Source organism: Macrosteles quadrilineatus, unplaced genomic scaffold (genome assembly GCF_028750875.1).
Source record: "Macrosteles quadrilineatus isolate MER2022 unplaced genomic scaffold, UCM_ALF_1.0 Scaffold_3__2_contigs__length_128488019, whole genome shotgun sequence".
NCBI lineage: Eukaryota > Metazoa > Arthropoda > Insecta > Hemiptera > Cicadellidae > Macrosteles > Macrosteles quadrilineatus.
In genome coordinates, this window is record NW_026542596.1 from 92,040,682 (window position 1) to 92,064,849 (window position 24,168).

At 35.0% G+C, this 24,168-nt stretch overlaps 2 protein-coding genes across 2 annotated transcripts; one reads left to right on the forward strand and one right to left on the reverse strand.

Moving 5' to 3' along the window:
- The first annotated feature begins 3,550 nt into the window (after positions 1 to 3,550).
- LOC128990082 (SET domain-containing protein SmydA-8-like) lies at positions 3,551 to 15,694 on the forward strand. Its single transcript, XM_054412317.1, has 8 exons — positions 3,551 to 3,607; positions 7,907 to 8,007; positions 9,857 to 9,997; positions 10,554 to 10,908; positions 11,251 to 11,442; positions 12,071 to 12,300; positions 13,271 to 13,530; positions 14,214 to 15,694. The coding sequence occupies exons 1-8, from the start codon at positions 3,578 to 3,580 to the stop codon at positions 14,453 to 14,455; spliced, it is 1,551 nt and encodes a 516-aa protein (XP_054268292.1). The 5' UTR covers positions 3,551 to 3,577; the 3' UTR covers positions 14,456 to 15,694.
- Positions 15,695 to 16,241: 547 nt separating this feature from the next.
- Positions 16,242 to 23,276, reverse strand: LOC128990646 (protein aveugle-like). Its single transcript, XM_054413131.1, has 3 exons — positions 23,064 to 23,276; positions 18,403 to 18,516; positions 16,242 to 16,413 (listed from the first exon to the last, which is right to left on the reverse strand). Exons 1-3 carry the CDS (start codon positions 23,097 to 23,099, stop codon positions 16,249 to 16,251), a joined length of 315 nt encoding a protein of 104 aa, XP_054269106.1. The 5' UTR covers positions 23,100 to 23,276; the 3' UTR covers positions 16,242 to 16,248.
- Between the last annotated feature and the right edge of the window lie 892 nt (positions 23,277 to 24,168).

A 24,168-nucleotide genomic window follows, 5' to 3' on the forward strand; every position in this document is an offset into this window, starting at 1 on the left:
GGAAATTTCTTGAGATGCGGGTGTCAGTTTTGTCAGCCTTATCAATTACATAAGGTTGTCAATATAATCTCTCTACGGAATATTAGTTGTAGTGGAATATACCTTTAGTGAAGCTGGCTTTTATTCTTGAACTGTTAGGGGCCTCCTCGTTCTTATGGCCGTGCGGCTTCATATGCAACAAATAATGCAAATGACATAGTAATGCTGCATCTCCAAAAAGAAAAAAAACTGTAAATTGACTGATACGTAAATAGTGACGTTTACATGCATTGTTGTAATCAACGTATCTTATAAAGGATTATGTGATCTAGTTTTGAAAGGAACATGACCTTTCTATCATGACAGTAGCTGCTTAAATGGTAATTACTCTTTGTGCCATTTTTTACAGTCAAATTGTAGTGTTATTTGCAATAATCTCACCAAACCAGTGGGCCACGGCCCATAATATAGGCCACTGCAAATAATTTGTCAAGATAGGTACCATTTTAGGCAAGGTTTCTAAGGTTTCTTGTTTGGATGTTATTAGACACGATAAGAGCATAATGAGTATTTTGAAACTATCTGGGTAAGTTAAATAGTATTTTTTTAGGCTGCTGTTTGTTATATATTTTAAACATTTTAACTAGTTTCGGAAGATACGAAGGAGGTGAAAATTAGACAATTCTACATTTATAAAGTGTTGTCAACTAATATAAAATCTAATCAATGGTTTAAAGGATGGCTTCCTTGAATGTTGGTCTTCACACAAGCGCTTACCAGATAACAGTAGATTATTTTAACGGTTACCAACTGTTTTGTTCCAAGTACAACAACCAATAAACAGTCGTTTTCAATCCAACGTGTCGTAGTGACGTCAGTCCAAGTCTTAACGCAAGGTTATTGCAATTGGTTTATTTTGTAGGTAAATTATATCAGCTGATAAGTTGCAAGCGTGTTAGTGCAATGTAGCTATTTTGTATAACAATCTATGTAACCTTTGGACTTTACTTTTACTTTTCAATGAAATGGCGACCATACAAATAGGTATTTTAAGCCAAGTATGAATGGAGATGAGTGTAGGATGAGTGGCGCGATCTTGTAGTCTTGTTACGACAAAATAGGTTCGACCTGTAGTCAAAATCTCCATCAACAACATGATGTCTAGTTGCAAGTGCAACATTGACAAAACATCCAAATAAATAAATAGTAAACAAAACACGCGATAATGATAGAGATTTGACTGAGGTAGGACAGCCTATTTGTTAAGGTTTGTATTTTTTACAAAACCCTTCTGTTACTCCATGTTTTAGTAAGTGTGAAGAGCTCTGCAACTTTATGTATGTAAATAAGTAAGTTTTTTTTCACGGTTGGTACTGAAGTTCTCTGAAGTTTTCAGTTTATTTTTTTAGTCTAATTGTTTGTCTGCCAATACCAAGTACATTGGTTGTTCGCGTTTCATTGGACAACGAGATCAGCGTTTCTGATGGGAGGTTTTACAGCGTTCTCTGTAGGAGAAAGATTTACACAGCTTAAAACTGGCCTTATCACCTTATGATTAAAAAGGACTTTTACTAACTCCTTTAGCGAGATAAGATGGTTCTAAATCACAGAAAAGGTCACATTCAGGCATGGGAGTGTTGCCTAACCTATTGTCATCTATATAGGTCTAAACTGTTCTTGCTTTCTGAAGGAGACAACATATATTTGTAAGGCTAACGTGTAATGTGAAACATATAATTAACTTCGCAACGAAATAATCAGAAGCGTCAGTAGGAAGTTTCCAATTTATTATATTTGTTTTGTTGAATATTCCAATGTTTACACTTATGTTTTTCACTACTAATTGAGAACCGACACAAAGATATAAAAAACTATTAGAATAACTATAATTGAATATTTCGCAAACCCGTCGACTTAGAATAGTGCTTTAGACTTTCAACCTATTGTGAAATCTGAAGGCTGTTTGATGTGTGTTTCATGTAGGTTTACGAGTGCGTTGTTGCCAAATACGTTTCTTTCTTGTTTCCTGATGGATTTTACGATTCGTGCTATGGTTACACGCTGCTCTATGGTTACAAAACACAGAACCAGCAGTAGTTTGCAAAAATATTTTTTGCTATATATTAGCAAAATATAATACACATTGTTTAAATGCCTATAACGAATAATGTCATAATACAAACCGGACAGAATTCTTCGGCTATTAGTATTCTTTGGCTGTTCTCATGTAAAATAAGGGCATGTTTGGTATAGTTATTTGTGTAACTAGTGTGCGAAGTGGCACTTTGCTGTACATGAGATAAATGTACAGGCACGAGCCGTAGGTGAGTGTGGAAAGTTTCTCGAGTGCAGCAAAGGCAGTTTGCACTCGCGTTACACATTGCACTGTTAGTATAAAGCATATAAATAATTAGTCTTTCAAACACTGAACATCACGTTTTTAGGGTACGATCCAAATATTGAACGAAATGGGGAACGCTACACCAGCTGATCGTGGTCGTAATATCTTTTTCACCACACTATGATGTTTTTGGCTGTATTACATACGTTAATTGGTGGCTGAAAGTAACGTTTTGCTGGCCATGCCAGCTGTCATCGTAATTTGGGGACCGAGCAGGTTTTTACAGGCCGGGGCCGCAAAATCAGCTGTCCGCTTACTTACTTAAAACATGAATGCATCTTAAATACACAATCAAAATCCATAGCATTGCAATAGAATTGTGTTATTGTCACCGTTGCCTAGCAACTATTTATTTTTATTTTTGCTGATTCCTCAAATTATTTCTTCACATAACCTTAAATGTGTAGTTGTGTTGACCATCAGTGTGCATTATTATAGTGGTGAATAGCGGTAATAGGGTATAGTGTGGTGAAAAATAGCGTTCGTACCACGGACCGAAATGGTTTTGCAGCTCTCGATCGATTTAAGATCTCGACTTCGTCTCGAACTTAAAAACTATCTCGAGCCGGCAAAACCTCATTTTCGGCCCTAGGTACGAAATATACTATAAATGTTGCCAACTTACTTTAAAGCGTACACGTATTGCATGCCTAATGAAAGCACGCTGTTTTGTGTGTTGTTTGGTTGGAATACTTTCTGTACTATAATCATTGCAAGGAAGGCCACGTAGGAATAGTTTTAATCTGTCCTTGCTCATTGGGATTTTATTAAATTATCCTGACTAGTTAAACAGCTGTTATTAATTAGCAATCAAGCTACACAAGGCATTTCCCTTCATTTTAAAATCATATTCGGAAACGTCAACATCTCAATTTGTAGTATAATAAGTACAGTTTAAAATTCTGAAATCTTACTTCATATATTTACAAACCATTAAACGATTGAAGTCTTTGTTGGTTCGTAAGTGTAAAGAACTCTTGCAAATATCTAATAGAACCTCCATTAACATCTGACCAAGTCCGATGCCAGCTGATGCGCCTTACAGCGTATAGTGCGTTAGCACCGCGGTCGCGACGCTTGAATTCCTCAACTCTGGCAAACGCCACTGGCAACACCACCTCCTCTTGACACTTTGCTAATTTTAGAAATTTATATAAAATGTAGATTGTGTCAGTAGAGCTGTATCTGAGCTGCAGTATGCCTCGTCACCGCCGCCACCGACACAAGGTAAACCTTCAAGTGTATTGTGTTTTCTGTGTTCTCTTACTATTTTCTATTATAAAAACGAGTTCTTGTTATATATTTTTGAATTGAGAATCAAATTAAATTTAGTGGTTTACATCACGGATTTGTCAACACAAGAAAATACATTTTTTCATTAGTCAATTGTGTAGGTGCCACACTGTATTAGGGAATTAGAGCATTTAACTAAGATTTTAAATTGTTTATGTAATCTGTTACGAAGTCCACCCTAAATAATAATCATGTTGTTTTTATCCTTTTTTCTATTCTTGACACTCAAAAGAGATGTTAAGTGGTTTGTTTATTTTCATCTTTCCTTTCGGGTTTTCTTACTACTACCCTATAATTTGATAGTTTCATTAATATAAGTTATGGTCAACATTTTCTGTATATCATAGCTTTTTTTTAAGTAAGTTTTGTCTACAACACTGGAAAATATCAACAAAGTTCAAAATTGTCTGTATACCATTTTATTCAAAAGTTAGTTTTGTCTGTATCACTGGAGTTTTCTTTTTGTTACTGATTGATCATCTCAAAGTGTACACTACAGTTATTTTGTGCTGATATTTACTGCTAAAGGATGATAATTTTTTGATTGTGTATAACAATTTACTGTTAAATCGTTGTAATTGACGCTTCATTGTAATTTGGAATATTTTGTAGAGTAATTAAATTAAATGAGTTTGTTCATTAGCACATTTCTTACTTGAATTGCTACAATGAGCAATAAAAGATGTCTTGTCAACTATTAAGCTCAGGCTAATTAAGCTTATAGGAACACAATCTTTTAAAAAAAAAAAAAACCAAAAAAGAATTATATTTTCTTATATTACACTATTTCAGAACAAATTGACAGCTGGAGCAGTGTGATTTACAACTCATGAATTGCCTGAAAGTTTAAAAACTATAACTAAAGAGGTCTGTTGTGAAATAGTTTCATTTAATTAAATGGTCGCTCTTGATTTGGTTTTGAAAACTAATTCTTGCTAACAAATCTATATATCGTTATACGAGTCTAGACCAGAGTAATACAGGCCCCCAACGAGTTGTGCCAATGAGCTCTATATTTTTTGTATTAAATTACGTTCAGGAACATGAGATAGATGTTAACTGTAGTTTTTGTAAATATTTATGAACAATAAAAAAATTTAAGCATTGAACCAAAGAAATTTAGAAACACAATATTTTAAAATGTTCGTAGACATCTTTTAAATGTTTTTTTGTGTAGCCTACAGTATGCTGATAAGGGATCTATAAATATTATAAATATTTCAGAGTAAAGGTTTATAATTCCACACATTAAATAGTAGACAATTAGTATAATTTATGTAAACGTTATGATTTCACATATTTATTGTAGATATGGATGAGTATACGTCTTGCAATAAGTTACTGTTATTGCCTAATTCGTAGTAATTCAACTTCTTTCCACTGTTGAAAAGCAATTAATCCATTTTAGATGGTTTTTTATATAAGAATCTATACAAACTCAACATGCAATATAAAACAATCAAGACATTCATAATAAACTTAATACTATAGACTTAAATAATATAAAATGTAATATTTATAGTAAGATTACATATTGAAATAAAGCTTTGCGTTTTAATTAAATTTGGCAACTGAAATGCTATGAGAAGGGATGGAAAAATGTCCAAGACATAGGAAATGGTGAAAGAAGTATTAAATGCTTTTTAGCAGTGCGGAGTGAGGGAAATGTGTGTGGCAATTAGATTAATGTATTTAAAATACTAAAATGCTATGGAAAGAGATGACAACAGGTCGACGTAGGAAGTAGTAAAAGTTTAGCATCGCAGAGTGTGGGAACCGTTTGTGACAGTTAGATTAATGTATCTGTAATACTTAAATGCTATGAGAAGGGAAGGAAATAGGTCCATGACGTAGGAAATGGTGAAGGAAGTAGTAAAGGGGGAATCGCAGAGTGGGGGAATTATTTCCCCGAGCAAAGCTCGGTCCCCAGGTACTTGATTTAGCTTCACTAGTTTTGGTATTTACTAAAGTAGGTAAATGTATATTTGACCACTTGAAAACGTCAGAAGTTCTCCCGAAACTTCTAGTGTAGTACAAACTTGTAGGAAAATTCCATCAAACTTACATTAGCTTGATAAACTTACAAAATTACCCATTTTACTCTGTAAAAGTCAAAGCATTCGGTAAGTTATGCTCCTTAAGATGTTACGTCTACACTTCACAAAACATTATAACTGTCACTTTCAATCAAACAATACCTGAGCTATGTGACAGTAATGAGAATAACCAAACTGTCACTGGCAAAGAATGTAATTTGTTGAAATCATATATGAATCTTTACAATTAGGATACATTCTTCTAACTCAGCATCTTCGCTTTAATATGTATAGTTTTTGTTTTATATTTTGTTTATATAACATAATAAAAAGTTCTAACGAATGCTTATTAAGGTAGATTATACGAATCTTTAAATATTCATTAGTAAAGTATCAGCAGATAAAGTTCTTTTAGAAATTACTTATTTGTGTCTGAATTTACATCTGAAGTGCTTAAAAATTCAATGAAGTCTTTTACTCCACAATATAATTTTAAAATCATTATAACATCCCTAAGACTATTTTTACCAGTATAGAGCATGATTTACACGAGTATAAAGAAGTTAGTTTTTAAACTGAATCACATTTAGAACTAATATTTATAAAACGAACATGTTAAAATAAAACTATTACATTGGAACTCTAGTTAACCTATCAAATCATATAACTTACTTGTTTTACGTGTAAAACGTCTTCATTTTCAATTTTTCCACGGTTAATTAAGCTGTAAAGCCAATTTATATTCTGTAGACGTTACCTCTTCATTTTTGACTTAACCAACATTTCCATGCAGAAAATCAGTCTATATTGTATAATAATAAAGTTAAATAACAAACTCGTAAGTTGTGATAACATTAATATCAGCTGTTTACCAGCATTGTTGCGGATATTATATTCTCTCAGTTTGCGTCATGTTAGTCATTGGGATTCTAACAAACAATAGAACAGAAACATTATGGATCAAAAACATAAAAGAATGACGTCACTGGATGAAATCTAATAGTAATAATCTCTACAGATGTTTGGGACGCTTTTTGCAGTTGCCTTGAAATAATAATACAAACATGTTTATTTTCAGGGTCATTATTGTTTATGTTTATGTTTATGATCCGTAATATATTGTTTTGCGGTAAAATAAGATATTTCTAACAAATTGGAGTAAATCGTAGGAACCGTTTTTGAAATCATTGCGCGCAAACGTTACTCGTATTATAGTATAGATAGACGAATACAATAATATAAATTGTTTTAAACTAACCTAATAATCAATAACCTAATAACTTAAACCTGTAAATCAATTGCGTCGGTATTAGCCTAAGTTTAAAAAAATCTAAATATAATTTTTAGTTTTTTGGCAGACGATCTCGTTTTATTTTCAAACGAATTTCACCACGCCACAAATGCCTCATTGGTTATTAATGAATTTTTGTAAATGTGTACTTAACAATAAATGTTACATCTTTTGGCTGTTTAGTAAGCTTATTCAAATATCCAGAAGTATGGTACAACATAAAATAGCTTCTTCACTATAGGGAAATTGGCTCAAAGACATATAACTGAAAAAATACTACCTTTATTTTTATGTATATTCTAAATGCTACATAATATAATATTTACTTTTCGCCACACTACACAGAAAATAACTTCATTCTGAACTCATTTTAAACCAGAAAGTCGTTTACAGCATAATCAGCTGGAGTACGTTAAATGACTGTTAGGTTTTTAATTGCTTACAACAATGTTATGCTATCGATGAAGCTGCCTCCCCCTCCTCTGCGCGTTTAGACTAGTCTACCGCAACAATGCAAATACTATACCGTACTGCTATTGAATATCATAGAACGAACTTGTGTAGTTGAAACAGCTGGATAAATTCTTTAATTTCTTTTAAATATGAATACTCATAAGGTTATATAATATGGGAAACTCTAGAGCCACTGGGGCGGAGCCCGAAAGGATTTTTGAGATAAGAATATGTCTATATGTTTATTGGGAATGTGAGCTATCATCATACCAAATTTAAACCCAATCCGACCAGTAGTTGATGCGTGATTCAACTTCAATCAAACAAACACACAAATTTTTACATTTATAATATTAGTATGATTACTTTTATAAAAAAAAAAAAATAGAAAAAAGTTACATGCATGTGGTTTACCTACTCTATAAATCAAACTAAAGACAATTTTTGTTTCAGAAACCTGGGAGCCCTCATCATGAGCCGGAGCAGAGTTGCGAACCCCCAACACAGTCCGAGGCCAAGTACTATATTGTGAAACAGTCAGAATCACTAGGACGGTGAGCAGGGTCACCACTGTCCTTCATGTAATCATTTTCTTTGATTTAATAGTTAAGACAACGAAGTAAATAGTATACAATAGTTGATGCTATAAGCCTGTAAAACAGTTTACACAGGATTACTACCAGCAACTTCCATTAAAGTCTTGAGTAACCAAGAATTGGGACAGGTATTGGACCTGAATCTCATAGTTGACTAAAGATGTCGTCTTTGTTCTCAATGGTGGAAGAGATAATGTCCTACCCTAGGACATTTTGTTCTACTGAACCTACATCTTCTCAAACTTATCCAACATAACTGACCTCCGGCTTTAGACTAGATACTCTTAACATTATTATGAAACTAGCTGTAACCCGCGGGCTTTGCCCCGTTTAACTTCTTAATTTTCAAGATTATCTCGTTCGCATGGCTCAATCACGTCCTGGTTGAAGTTTGTTCGCTACGCTCACTCACCTTTAGGTTGGAGCTCGTTCGCTACGCTCACTCACCTTTAGGTTGGAGCTCGTTCGCTGCGCTCACTTGCCTTCAGGTTAGCTCGTTCGCTACGCTAACTCGCCTCCAGGTTGAAGTTCGTTCGCTACGCTCACTCACCTTTTGGTTGCAAATTAGCTGTTGTCATAAATGTAAAAGAAATAATAGTGCTGCACCCTGTTGGTAATCCTTGTAACTTTAATGCTATTGAACATCATAGAACAGAACCAACTTGTTTAATTGAAACAGCTGTTAAGATTCAATAATTCCATTTCTCATAAGGTTAACATGGGAAACTCCAGAGCCACTGGGGCGGAGCCCGAAAGGATTTTTGAAATAAGAATATGCCTATATGTTAATCGGGAATGTGAGCTATCATCATGCCAAATTTCAGCCCAATCCGACCAGTATTTTTCGAGTTTACTTTTCCCATACACACATACACACATACAGCAACCACCTCTTTTTTATAATAGTATAGATAGATTACTGTATAATAGCTAATTTTCCCTTAGGGAAGAAAACTATTACCGTAGCTGGCACGGCAACACCTAGACCTGGGACCTATTTAATTTTTCTTTTTTATGTCCCCATCAGAGGTCAAAAACACAATTTGCTAGCATTTGTACCTATGTATTTATATATACGCTGTCTAAATGGGAAGGTAGACTGGACACATTAGATGTTAAAGATTTTAAAATAAATTAATATAGACAAGGCATGCAAGTCTATTGAAACAGTGTTTGGTAGTGACTAATAAATTCATGTGTAAGATGAATGGATTAAATAGAACTAGAGGTAGTACAGGAGTAAAAAAATCTACCAAAAATATGTAATGTACAGACTTCTCTATTTTCACCCCATACTGTAAATAAACCATGTGATTGGAATTTATTCCATTTGTTTTGACTTTCTGTTAATATTTCATTGTTATTTTGTCACCAGCATGACAACCCATAAGGCCCATATGTTAAGTTTTAAAATTTTAAATTCATTGTTTGTGCTTATTTTTTAGCATATTTTTATTAATAAAGGGATTCTGCACTTCTACAGGAAAATATCTTTCTAACAGTATGCGTAGATTTTCCCTGAGATGCACACGAGCTGAGAAAAAAGTTTTCAAGAAACATGCCTAGTAGAAAAACTGCTACCAAAAATAAAACAATAATTAATTCTTTTGTCTCTTTACAGCCAGACCAATCGTTGTAAACGTGATATCTTATTCCACAGATGATGTCATTCCCTTCTCTGCCCATACATATTTTAAACTTTATATAGCATTTCTAACAAATTAGCCTGAAAATTGTGCTAAAGTGGCCTGATAGTGAATTGTACAACGTTAGACACTATCCAATGCCATTCTGATTTGTTGCACAGATATCTGGAGGCCAGTCGAGACATTGCTGAAGGTACAGTCATCATAGAGGCAGAGCCACTGGTAGTGGGTCCTGTGTCTGATTCTGCACCTTTATGTCTGGGTTGTTACACAGAACTGAGCAGCATCGACTCTGCAGAAAAGTATGGTTCATATTTTTATTTTTATAAGTCTTGAGTAATCTAGATATTCTAAAACCTCAAAATTACAAATCATTGTCTTGGTAAAATAGGAAGGTCTAGCAAGTTTTTGAGTGACATAATCATCATCCGGTAACGTAAAAGTTGCTGAGTAATTTGCTAAGCATTCAGAAGCTTGTGACCTCATAGTGATGAGGTGTTGAGGGAGGAGGATCCCTTTCAAAACCCTCGATACAAAAAATATTTGCATGGGGATTAAAACTCGCTAAATACGTTTAAGAATGACTCTTTGAAGAAGTCCTATATCAAGATGAAATACCAGTGTTCTGTTAGGTATGTGATATCTTAGATTTATCTTTTGGAAAAATATTGAGATTATTTCATTCTTACCAATTCATGCTTTGAAAGAAAATATGTCAATGTATTAAATCCACTCTACATCTTAGTCAATATTCTTATGTCACTTGACATTGAGATACATAGCTAAGTAGTATAGCTTGTAGCATGGTAAGTTAATTCATCTACGCCTTCAATCAGTAACTAACACACTTTCTTGTAGATGCAAATCCTGCAAATGGCCATTATGCTCCAACACTTGCAAGGGCTTAAACAAAATCAATGGACACAGCAAAGAAGAATGTTCGCTCCTCTCAAAATGCCCGATTGAAAGTAACAGTCTTCAAAAGCAACAGCTGTACAATGCAATATTCCCACTGAGATGTCTAATGCTGCGAGAACATCAGCCGGAAAAGTGGAGAATCCTGAACACAATGCAAGCTCACAACGAGCTACGGAGGAAACAGCAGTCCATCTGGAACTACAACCAGAAGTCTGTTGTGGATCGGATAAGAAATGAGTGGAAGATTGACAAATTCACTGAGGAGGAAATCCACACTGTTTGTGGATATGCTGAGGTATGTTTTGCACTATATTGCGTTAATTGATGTAATACAAAGTTTTATTTGTTTTTTTATTCAAGCTGTTATAGTTACATAGCAATTAACTAGATGCCCTCGTAGCGCAAATGTTATACTGAAATAATTTTCAAATTGTATGGTATTGGCCAATGATTCATTATGGGTATTAGAGTACTTATTGTTTGAAGTAACCTAGTGATCGAGTTACAGACACCTATAGTTACACAATGATAGAGTCACAAAATTTAAAAAGCGTTGGTGATTAAGGTACATTATTGAAACATTTTAAATATACATTTGGTTCTTTAAAAAGTAATTTCAACGTGTTTATAATGACAGGTGAATGCATTTTCCATTGGTGGGGACTCTATCAACATCCAAGGTCTCTACCCGGAAGCATACTTCTTCGCTCATGATTGTGTAGCCAACACTTCACACACAGACGATGAGAACTACAAGATAAAGGTGTTCACATCTGTCAAACTACGCCAAGGGCAAATGTTAACTTTGTCTTACACAAACTCTCTAAAGGTAACCACCCCTATTACCACTTCCTCCAATAAATATCATTAATGCAAGCAATGACAGTAATTTTGTCTACACATTGATAACAGTAGATCTACAGGAATTTAATAAACTAGTGCACCTGTTGCTCGAATTCGAGCAATTGCAAAGTATTACAGGAATAACAGTCATAATTTCCGATGACTTAAAAGAGTCAACTCAAAGATAATGTAATCAATCACTCCACTCCAGTTATCGAAACTGAAAACGAACAGAACAAACGCTCTTGTGTGTATCATGTGTTTACTATGAACAGCTGTAATTAATACAACTTATTCGTCTGTTTAAGTAAACAAAATCTTTTCATCATAAGAAATACATTGGGATTTTGATGGCCTGTGGGGCAAAGCCCGAGGACTTTTATTACAGGAATTGGTGAAAGGGGGCGTCTACACAAAACATACTTTATTTTGACACATCGTTTGTAAAAATCCGTCCATTACGGAGGAGTAGTGTTTCGTAGAAAACACCTTCACCTATTATATATAAGGATTAATGATCTTTATGGAAACGCTTCTACAGTTTTTTACAGTATTTAGTATAGTATTGTATTGTAAGGTTTGATCACACTTACATAACCTTGTGTCACTTCCAGGGTACAGTCAAACGTAGGGAGCACCTGAGAAAGTGCAAGTTTTTCGAGTGCTCATGCCAGCGCTGCAGTGATTCCACAGAGCTCGGCACTTACATGAGTGCGCTCAAGTGCCGGAACTGCAGTGCAGGTCGAGTGCTGCCCGTGGAGCCCCTCAGAGACGACACTGACTGGAGATGTGACGCTTGCAACAGCATTCATCTCAACAAAGACATCAACACTGCAATTAACAGGTGATTAATAGGCAAGAGTTGCTACATTATGTTTTACGGTTTTTTTCCCAAAATGAATCATGTTGTTGAGAAAGACTTATTGATTATGTGAACAACTTTTTGTTTGGGATTAAAATACTGATGAAATACCACATCATAGAATCCTGAATTGGTTTGTATAAGAAACACATGGCTAGAATGTGATGTAGGACTGATGGAATTTCATGAATAGTTTATGGTGATAAGTTTATGCAATGAAAACGGTACCTAATACAGAACTGTCTCTAAATGTAAATGTAAACTACTACAAGTTAGGCAGTGATCTGTAAAAGTAGTGTTGGTACAAGTCTGTACAAAATTTACTTGACGTAATTACTTGTCGAATAAGAAGCTAAGCTGGGTGGTTAGTACTCGTCTAATAATCGGTGGGTCGCCAGGTAAATCGGGAGAAATATAGCTTTTTGATGATCTAAAACTTTGTACTCAGCTGCCCTCTTGGACTGGGTTTTAAAATAAATTGTATGTACCGGTACTAAAGAAGCAGCTATTCTTATCAAGAACAACACTTCACTGGCCATCTCACTCCATTCTACAACCCCTCTGCATTTATATACAGCTTAAATACACACCGACGTGTGAATCTCGGATTTCTCCCATTATTTGTGTAAGCCTTGTTTATCTTTGTCACTGTCTAAGACCAGTTAATTTTCCAACATCACCACATCTCAATGATAGCGGATTGGGTCTAGAACGTTCAAAACTTCAAGTAGGTATTTTCTTAGTCAGTCTGACACGTGGGACATTTAGTTTCAAACAATAGTATTACAATTTTCATTTCTGTATTGTGCATTGACTTGTAATGTATTTACTGGGAGACAAGAAAATATTACTTTATTATTTACAATATTATATAACAGCTGTGTAGTAAATAGCCTCTCAGCTGACCAGCTTTCAACAAGAGTCAATTCTAAACGTTATTTAAACTGTTTAGGGTTGAACAAGAAATCAGTGGGTTGGACCAGGAGAAGGTGCTGTTGATAGAAGCGGCTATCCGAAGGTACAGTGGGCTGTTACACCCCAGCCATTACCTCATAGTGGGCCTCAAGTACTCACTGAGTCAACTGTACGGCAAGACAGCTGGCTTCCTCATCAGTCAGATGAACGAAGAAACACTTCAGCGGAAAGTGCAAATCTGCGAAGACATTCTGAAAATCTTTGACATTGTGGAGCCAGGATTTACACGTATCAGAGGTAAAAGGGTTCAAGTGTTAACTGATACAACCCTTCTGAAAATGTAGTTGAGTATTGATAAACTAAGAGGTTTTATAATCCAAAGTGCACCTCTTATATGAGTACAAAATAGATAATGCATTTGCATTACTCCTCTCCTGTAAAAATGTTAACCTCAGATGATATGTCATTTACCCTATTGTTTATTAACTAAATTAGCAATGTAATGATATTGCTAATTAAGTTTGTTAGTATAAGTTAATTCTAATAGTTGTCTGTTGTCTACTTTTTTAACAGTTAAAAAATGTATTTCATAGTTCCTATGAACCTGTTAACATTTAAAAAAATATTTTGGGAGGAAAACGTTCAACTTGAGATACAAGGAAGTTTGTCCGCAGCTAAGGAACAATTTATCTAAATCAATGACGATGGCAGTAATGGCTTAACTGTATTTCTTCCAAGGTAAACTAGCTTCTACCCCCCTTGATTCTACAATTCAAAATCCTGGCATAGAGCCTATCCTTGAAAAAAAAAAAACACATCACTATATCAGACAAGTTTAACATTCAATATTTCCAAACAACGAAATAATGTTTTTATAATTCATATGGTTCATACCACAACCATAAACAGTCTACCAAAAGTTCTAGCATCAACAAATAGCCACCATATTGTAACGTTACAACAAATATTTGTTCTTGCAGCAATAACTATGTACGAGCTCCACGCACCTCTCATGATACTGACAATCAAGCAGTCTGAGAGAGGCCACATATCTCACACTGATCTCGCCAGAAACCTGAAAAGAGTGGCGTTCTACCTGAGAGAGTGTGTCAGACTGCTGAAATTTGAGTCGAAAGGTACCCAAGAGGACTCCATCAGAACTGCAGCTGTAGAGGGCTTGGTTCAGCTCAAGAGTTGGGAACCAGCTGTAGGGAAACTGTGAATTAAGCTATTTTACAAATGTCTGGACAGTCAGAGACACCCCTGAGTGTATTTTCAGGGGGGAGCCAAACCGGTATCTCGTTTGAAGGGAAAAATCTCTTACCACAAACAATTTTAACAAAGAATGTAATTGAAATTAAAATTGTATACTACTAGTCACTTATCCAGTGCTAATGCAATAAGTTTTTTCTAGAAGTTCTTCTTTATGTCAGCTCACTGTGTTTTAAGTATTGACAAAAGACAAAGATTGCTAAAAAGATCTTTTGAGACCTTTCCTATAAGAGCTCATTTTTAAAAGAGGATTTTGATGATTAATTGTTTTTATTTGTTTATGCTATTTAAAGTAAATAGCAATAATGTGATTTTTCATCAATTACACAGATCTCTGGACGAACTGAGCTATATATTGTTTTATAGCTCAAATCATTATTTTAAACTATCTTGTTGGTACCAGTTACTTTTTATAAACCAACACTTACAGTAACAAGAAGGGTTGTGATGTCACAATGACATCACTGAAAACACCCGATTGTAATAAATCATATTTCAATTAACCTAACTATTGACAATGTATGTTCCAAGTCACCTGCTGAAGACTTATTTGTCCCAATATAAGATTATTGATTGCCAAAGCCAAAAGCCAACTGTACTTTAAACTAATACATTCTAATAAAAGCTAAAATATTGACTCCGATTACAAAATTTAGCGGTTTAAGGGGAAGCGATTTCATCTCCACCTCACCCTAACTTTGATACAACAGCCGGTAGCTGATATACATATTAAACTAAGAAAATGTGATGGGGGAACCCAGGTAACCTTCAGTCTTCACCTTAGACCCCCTAAATTTTGTGAACGGACTATAAGGATAATATAATGTTAACTAGTTTATAATATTTCTTTAACTTTGGCCGGATATATGGTACATTTACTCTATGTTTTATCACATAATACTCTTGTCTATGTCACGTTTTCCTTTGTACTGCCACTGTCTTTGTTTTGTGTTTTTCTACGTCAATGGCATTTTTTAATAATTTATTGTAAGAGTCTATCAATGTCTAAATCATTCAAGTGATTAACACTTATTTAATTTAGTTTCATTTGGTCTATCTCTGATTTGTGTATTTTTATCATTTTTTTTTATAATCATGGATGAGATAATTGTCTAATGTTTTACACAAGGTTATTTGTTTGCACTATGGCATATGATAATAATAAATGGAATAAAAAAGAGTAACGCATTATTTCCTCTTTACTAAATCCTAGTATTGATACTTGAATAAGTTTATATTGACCTTGGCTTGGTAATGATTTTGAAGCTGAGAAGCCACAAACTTTAACATTACTCCTAAATCACAAGCATGTTTAGTTTCTGTATCACTAATTATTGCAAAATGAGCTAAAATCACACTTTCGATCTCTTTAGGAAATTAAGGAAACCTTTAGAGACAAAAACTTAAAAAATACACTTGAAGAACATTGGATTATAGCATAGACAAATATAATAAATATAGATTGTCAGCTGTGCTGCGGTTCTGGCGTCCACCGCTAAGTTTGCCGTGCAGTTACGAGTTACGGCGCACACAGCTGCAGCGTCTACTGGTCTCATGACGCATACGGCTCCTGTGCTCCTCGCCTACAGCGGTGTGCGCCGTAACTACACGGCACTCCTAGCGGTGGGCGCTGGAACCATTCTTTGACAGTCTATATTTTATTCTATTTGTCTATGATTATAGTGGGTTATGTGGAAAGCAAAAAAACCAAGTTTACAAAAATATTTATTCTAAAAAGTTATATCACATGTCTTTGTGTTCTAGGTCTCTTATCTCTAAAATTGCAGTTTTCAGTCGTAATTTGATAATTTCTCTCCATATTTCCTGTCGGTGATTAGAGTCGTGGATTCCAAGACGGAAAAGAGTTGATTCAGTGAGTCTAATCAATGCTCTGCCTGTGATGTCATGCTGAAAAAAATTAATCATTAAATTAAATCATTAAAAATGATTTTGTTTGAAACACAATTATTTCAAACTTCAAGAAATCATACTTGAGGCTTTTAAATATGTTTTTAAAATACAGGGCGTTTATAAAAGAATCATCAGGTTTTAAAACATTTTATTGACGTTAATGTTAAACAAATACGGATATAAAATATATCAACATAAAGGAGAACTCTTTAAATTTTTCATAGATACCCCTACAAGAGCTCAATGTGTCGGCCATCAGCCGTGGAGCAAGTTTCCAATCTATGCTGTAAATTGTCAAAAACACCAGCTAGCATCGCAAGTTTGATTGATTCTACGGCATTGCGATTTCGTCCACAGAGCTCTTGAAGCGTTTGAGGCATTGGCGGTACATGAACTTTGTCTTTGTCTTTTACATAGCCTTGTGGAAAAAATCACATACTGTAATATCAGGAGATCTTCTGCCAATCCACATCTGAGGTAGCTTCTCATTGAAGTTACGAACATAGATATTAAGGAGGAGGATGAGGCAGAGTTCTCAAACTAGCAATACCACCTTAAAATGCTTTTGTATATAGGAGGGGTCTGTCTAAAATGCCTCCCAAACTCACGCTGGACGGTTATTAAAGATAAACTTAAGTCATAATGAAAAACACAAAATGTTTTTTCTTGAATTGTAATCATTTTGAAAATTATGCAAACACGTCCAAGAAAAAAACCAAGACTGATTATTGAACAGCTTATTATAAAACATGGAAACATGCTTTTTAAGCACATGTTTAAAATATTAATGTGGGACATGAATTGGGTGAGGTACATGCCATTAAAACCTGATGATTCTTTTGTAAACGCCCTGTATTAATAACAAATATACCACATTGCAGGTCGATCAGGAACAGACAAATTCCTGCACTATGGTTTGTTCATACTGCTTGCGTCCCAAGGGTAGGCAATGTGGTATATTCCTGCTAGGCCTATCGTAAAACTACTATTTATTTATGTGTTGTGTGTATAAGTGTAATAAACACCATCAACAAAGCAACATATATAACTTTATATGCCACATGATTGAACCGGTTTCTTCGAACTATGGTTCCTTTGTCAGTCAGCACTTTATAAGATCGTGGTGAGTACTTGTCCTTCACGTTCCAGATCAGATATCCAAACTTTGGTTCCTGGGTTTACATATTTGATAAGGGTCGAGCACCATGTCATCGATCGTAATTTTGTTTGTAGTTTTGTCTATAATGATTCTCCTTCTCTCGGAGATGACTGAAGCCCAGCTTTTTTTCCAGATGACATGGTAAAGTAGGCAAAATGTCCCGTAGTCTGCGTCCATATAATAACTGTAACCATTGGCATCTGGAGAGTTCCTGTAAGACATCTCTAAGGGAGTATAATCTATATTTGTTTTATACATAATTTGCCTCCAGGATTGATCTATTGACATAAAATGAGGTTACTAACCTGTCGTCAATCAGTCCTCTATTGTCTTGGATGACTAGTTTCGAGGTTAAAACCCCATTTTCAAATCTCTTCAGTCGTCAAATGTCAAACATATTTTCTTGCATAAGCCGTCGTCAAAATTACTTCACACATACACATAAACACTAAATGTTTTTGTGTATTTCAGTAATTTTGACGACGGCTTATGCAAGAAAATATGTTTGACATTTGACGACTGAAGAGATTTGAAAATGGGGTTTTAACCCCGAAACTAGTCATCCAAGACAATAGAGGACTGATTGACGACAGGTTAGTAACCTCATTTTATGTATATTTGTTTGTGAAATAATTTTGTTAGTCAATGATATGGAAAATCACCAATTAAACATAGTTGATTGCTTTGTTCTTTTTTACAGATTTCTACACAATGGGGTAAAAATTCTAAGTTAACTACAACCATATGTCACTTAACTTAACTGCTAAACAATATTTCGGGAAAACAGGCACACAATCAAGTGTTATATGACAAACTAAACACTTTACCTGTTGAAATATTTCTCCATATAGGGGGTAGTAATCACTGCAATGTCTTCTTAGCCACTTCTGTACATCAATGACACTCCATAGGAAGACTGGTCTAGGACGAGCTGCTCGAGGCTGAATACAAAACATTACTAAGTTTAAAATTGCAAGGCTAGAGACAAATTATTTAAGTCACAGAAGCAGCAAGCCTTGTTAAACTGCAGTCTTATCACATTTTATTGATGATGCTAACAGTAAAAAATACTTAAAGTAATATCTTATAACTTATGTTAGCCTCAGGGCCTGATTAAGGGTCTAGTCGCCAGTAGGCTGACTTTTTTCACGCCCCCCTCCTCCCTACTTTCACTACCCTTCCTCTCTGCCACCACTTTCAAAATTTCAAAGTATGAATACTAATAACTTACTGAATTCAAAAATTAAAAATGGCCAAAGGCATTATACTAATATTCAGTTTATTTAAAAACAAAAGAAAACTGATCATAAATGCATGGTTTGATTAGGAACTTTAAAAATAGTAACAAATCGGATGTTCAAGGAATGTAAAACTTTTATATTTAAAATAATGTATTTATTTCACATTTTATTAAACATATTATTGTATTCAGTGGCGGTTCTAGGACCATGTCAAGGGGGGGGGGCTACCGGGGGGCTTGAAATTTCGAATTTTCAAAGCAGTTTGGTGACTTTCTAACACCAAAAGTGTTTTTTTTTAACACCCAAAACCGTGCCCAATTGTCCATAAACTCCCATTTCACCTGTTGTTTGTCATGAGCAAATAGACATTTTAAAAATTAAACTATGACGATTGCTTTCATGAATTTCAAAACACACTGTAGACTACGGCCATATCCTCCTAAAAGCCGTTGGGCGACTTTCTACAGCCAGTTTTAACGTCTAGAACTGTGTACAAAACCTCCCATTTCCCCATTTATTTGTCATGAATAAGTAGACATTTTTAATTAAATCTACAGTAACTATGACGATTGCATTAATTCATAAATCTCAAAACATATTGTAGGCTACGGCCATATCCTCCTAAAAGCTGTTTACTGACTTTCTAAAGCCATTATTAATGTCTATATCTGTGGCCAACTATTCAAAAATTTCTCATTTCACCTGTCATTTGTTTTGTCATGAGCAAGTAGACATTAAAATAATCAAGCTATGACGAACTTGCATTCATGAATTCCAAAACATAGGCCTACTGTAGACTACGAAGCCAAATCTCCTAAAAGCCGTTTGGTGACTCAAAACATAACGGATAGAACTGTGTCTAATTGTCCTATAACCTTCCATTTCTCTTGTTTTATGTCACGCAAGCAAGTAGACACGTTTATTAACCTTACGTTTTTCTCCATTTCATAGATCTGTCACAATATTTATAGTATTGAATTCAGTAATAGCATTGAATATATAAACTTTAACACTTAGTGTTTATATAGTCAATGGTAATAGGCTAGTGGTGCTACCGCTGATTGCTGATTGATGCCTGTGTAAAGTTAGTGGCTAGCAGACCATTTGACAACTAACTCAGGAAATCAGCTGTTTCCCCGTCCTCGCTCGCGCGCTCGGCGCTCGCCTTTGCCCTAGCATGTCAGCTGACTGCTGTAAAAATTGGATGATGCGTACAACTTTCCATAGCGTAATATTGTTTTATTCGTTGTGCTATTATTGTCCACAAAGTTTATCTATGTGAAACTTAATACTACTCCTGCCATCGCTCATTAAGTTTAATAAACCTACGTTGATGTCTGTTTTATGACAGTATTTAAAGGACGAAATGTACGTTAAAATTTATTTTTCCAGGGTCCAAGGGGGGGGGGGCTTTAGCCCCTGTAGCCCCCCCCCTTGGAACCGCCACTGATTGTATTAAATCAAAAGTAAATATTAAGGTTCGAGTGAGCGTAGCGAACGAGCTCCAACCTAAAGGTGAGTGAGCGTAGCGAACGAACTTCAACCAGGACGTGATTGAGCCATGCGAACGAGATCATCTTGAAAATTAAGAAGTTAAACGGGGCAAAGCCCGCGGGTTACAGCTAGTACTTTCTAAATTAACTCTGTTAATCACCTAGGCCTAAAACAATTTAATTAACTTAGGGCTTTTAGATGGAATTCATTAGTTTCCAGCATTTATCTGTATTTATCTGCAACACAAAGTGTATTGTTAAATGTTACCAAATCAACACTAAATTGGAAATTGGATTGATTTTCTTAAAGAAAAATGTTTGATTCCAAAACAAGCTAACTTAAATGTGAAATGTATGGAGACGAGATGAAGACCAGAATCAGAATAAAAGGCGAAAACCATGTAATTTTTAATGTCAAAAATCCTCAAAATCAAACAAGCAACAACGAATAACGTTAGTTTAGTTTATATTTCTTAATAGGCTATAACTTATTTATCATTAATTTGTGTTTTCTCAGTTATTGTTTTTTTTTTTTTATATAGTAAATTGGGTTTTTGTTTTTGAATTTAGGCCCATATATAAACTTAGTTAACTTAAATATATTTATTAAATAGTAGGCCTAATAAGAACTTAAACAAAACGATTTTTAAATAAATATTTATGATAGAAAAAAAGTTATATAGCCTAATTGATATACCGAACCGAACAAGTTTCAAAATCTACCGGCCTATTTCTGTCCAGCCTTGTTTTGGTAAAATCTTTGAGATTATTTTTTTTAAAAGACTGCTAAGCTTTATTGAAGCAAATAACATCTTGTCAAAAAACCAATTTGGGTTCAGAAAAAACATGTCTACCTGTGATGCTATTTTCGCCCTTTTAAAGGAAGTATACAACCACCTTGACATATCTGACAGCTTGCTATGTCTCTTTTACGACATGACAAAGGCTTTCGATCTTCTTGACCATGGGATCCTTCTGGATAAGCTGCGAATACTTGGAATTTCTGGAAACCCACTGCGATGGATTTCATCCTATCTTAAAGATCGACACATGATTGTATCCTTGAAGCACAGAGGCCCTGACAACATCCTCCGGACATATAAATCGTCTCCATCACCAGCTCTGAACATCGGTGTCCCCCAGGGATCAAACCTTGGGCCCATCCTATTCCTGTTATACGTGAATGACTTGCCCGGCTCCATATCTTCTGGAAATTTATGGCTTTTTGCTGATGACGCCTGTCACCTAGTCCCAAGCCCAAATCGAAACGTCACAATTGAAAACACCCAAACTGGCTTACTTGAAATGTCAACTTGGTGTAGCAAAAATCATCTGGTCCTAAATTCTAGTAAAACCAAATTAATGGAGTTTTATAACAGGAAGAAGCCTGAACCACCTCCGATATTGACCCTGGACGGGGTGCCTCTTGAAACCTGTAGTGAAACCAAATACTTGGGTCTACACATTACGGAGAACCTAAATTGGGGAACACATGTCGATGCAATAGCGCCCAGACTGTCATCTGTCACCTACCTGCTGTTTAGACTACAAAAGCTGGTTGACATCGAGATTCTCCTTAAGGTTTACTATGGCTGCTTTCATAGCATAGTTTCATATGGTTTGGTATTTTGGGGAAGTTGTAGTGAGGCAAAACGTATCTTCATCCTTCAAAAACGTGCGATTAGAAGAATATGTGGAGTCCATAGACGGACACACTGTAGACCTCTGTTCCAAGAACTGAACATTCTCACACTTCCGTCTCTCTTTATATTGGAATCTGCATTGTTCGTTAAGAAGAATCCTAATATTTTTGTAACTAACAGCATGGTCCACAATTACAATACAAGAAGAGCAACAAATCCTCATGTACCACAAGTAAATTCCACCCTTGCAAGCAAGAGCCCTTACTTCAATAGTATAAAGATTTACAATAGATTGCCTCAGTACATTACGCAAGAGCCTTCTATCAACAAATTCAAGAACCTGCTTAAAACATTTTTAAGTCAAGCGGCCTACTACAGTGTTGATGAAATATATGTCTAGGCCATGTGCATGAAGAGGAAATGAATCAATTTTATATTAATTAAAAGCAAGAAAAGTATAAAAACCTGACGACCACGTCGCTGATGCGATACCAGTGGGAATTCTCCAAGTATCCAAGTAAGTATCCAAGTAAATAGATTCTTATTCAACCGATAATATATCGTAGGCTCTAAACGGGGAAGTGCAGCTGGTTAGGTGTTTTACTTTTAACTTAGTTTACATTAAATTGATATAAGTTACTTATAGGTACTCTGTAATACAAAACGTTATAACATATTACAATTATCAAAGTAGAGTAGTCATAGATTAGGCCTGTTACCATTGACAATACCTATAGTTTTGATTAAATCAAAACAAATTTTGTTGGAATCAGATATCAAAGTCTCACCAAAATATCCTTCAACTGAATCTTACAGTAGACCTAGGTTAGTGTCCAGATCGGGTACAGTTTCTTAACTGGGCTGTGCTGATACCGATTGAAAATAACTTATTGATTCGATTAGTAAACCTTCATTAGATTTTTCACTATCAGCAAGTTTGGTTAGTAAGGTTAGGTTATGGCAGTTTAATTTTATAATCGATATAGCCTAGTATTAGTAAAAATATTGATTACTAAACGATATTTTCAATCGATATTAGTATAGCCCAGTTAAGAAACTGTACCCGTTTGGGGTCTTTCCTTGAACCTAACTCTACTGCTACTCTACTCACCTTAGGTTTGTTAGAATACACTGTTTCCTCAACCATTGCCGTTTTAAAAATAATGCACCGAATTAAGAAAATGAATATTGTTTATCTCACTTCCAATAGTATCATGACAGGGCTACCGTTTATTTAAAATCTGTAGATTTTTGTTATATTTGACATATAATAAATTTGCTCAAAACAAAGAAGTGTTACTGACACAAAGAAAAGACATTGAGATGAGAGATGACATTTGAGAGAAGATGTTGAGACATTGACACTAAGCAGACGACGACGACAGACGAGACGACTACTACAGTCAGTGTTGCCAAGCGACAAAATGTAGATGAGAAAATAAGTCCTATCATATAATAAAAAAAAAATATTTTATTCTATGGTCCTATTATGATTAGACACTGTGATAAGAATACAAATTTTAATTGATGATGATTCATTGACCTTGAATCCTCTTTTTATATGCATTATGTTTTATGGGTTTTTTTCATGGTGGAAGGAAGGGGTTTTTTTTAGCAAGTACCATTGATTATACATCTAGCAATTCCAGCAACGTCTAGAATGCAGTTATGTGCTGATGTCTAAGGCCTCGGGTACGATGCGAGCGGCGAGCGGTGAGCGGCAAGCGGCGAGCGGCGAGCGGCAACCTGAGCAGCACGTAAGCAGCGGTGGTGGCTACGATACAAGCGGCACATTTATAATAACGCTCATCAAATTTCCCCATTTTTATGAGTCAGTTTAGTCGAAAATGGTAAACAATGCTTACCTTGCAAGACGTATTGTAACTATTGTTGCTATCTGACAATTAATTATTGTTTGCCTTTAAAGAAAAACTTTAGCTTTTAGAAAAACCTTAACCCTAAACTTTGTCCCATACTTTTCTGGTGACTGAAGTGTTTTAAAACTTCCGTACTGGTCATTCCACAAACATTCCCTGCTGCTTTTTGATTTGGGTAAATTCTACAATAAACACATTTATCGACCAATTATGTATAGTTATTGATTTGGCATTATTATGGATCAGAAGAAGACAATTAATTATTAGTCATGTTTCTAACCTGAATATTTATGTTGTTGGCATGCTTGGTCTTGTTTTGACCAATAGCAGTCAATGTTT

Coding starts and splice junctions, on each gene's coding strand:
- LOC128990082 (XM_054412317.1), top strand. CDS start 3,578: ATGCCTCGTCACCGCCGCCACCGACACAAG. Junction 8,008..9,856: donor CAGTCAGAATCACTAGGACG/GTGAGCAGGGTC, acceptor TTTGTTGCACAG/ATATCTGGAGGCCAGTCGAG. Junction 10,909..11,250: donor CTGTTTGTGGATATGCTGAG/GTATGTTTTGCA, acceptor TTATAATGACAG/GTGAATGCATTTTCCATTGG.
- LOC128990646 (XM_054413131.1), bottom strand. CDS start 23,099: ATGGTTGAGGAAACAGTGTATTCTAACAAACCTAAG. Junction 18,517..23,063: donor TGTATTCTAACAAACCTAAG/GTGAGTAGAGTA, acceptor TTTTGTATTCAG/CCTCGAGCAGCTCGTCCTAG. Junction 16,414..18,402: donor ATGGAGAAATATTTCAACAG/GTAAAGTGTTTA, acceptor AATTTTTTTCAG/CATGACATCACAGGCAGAGC.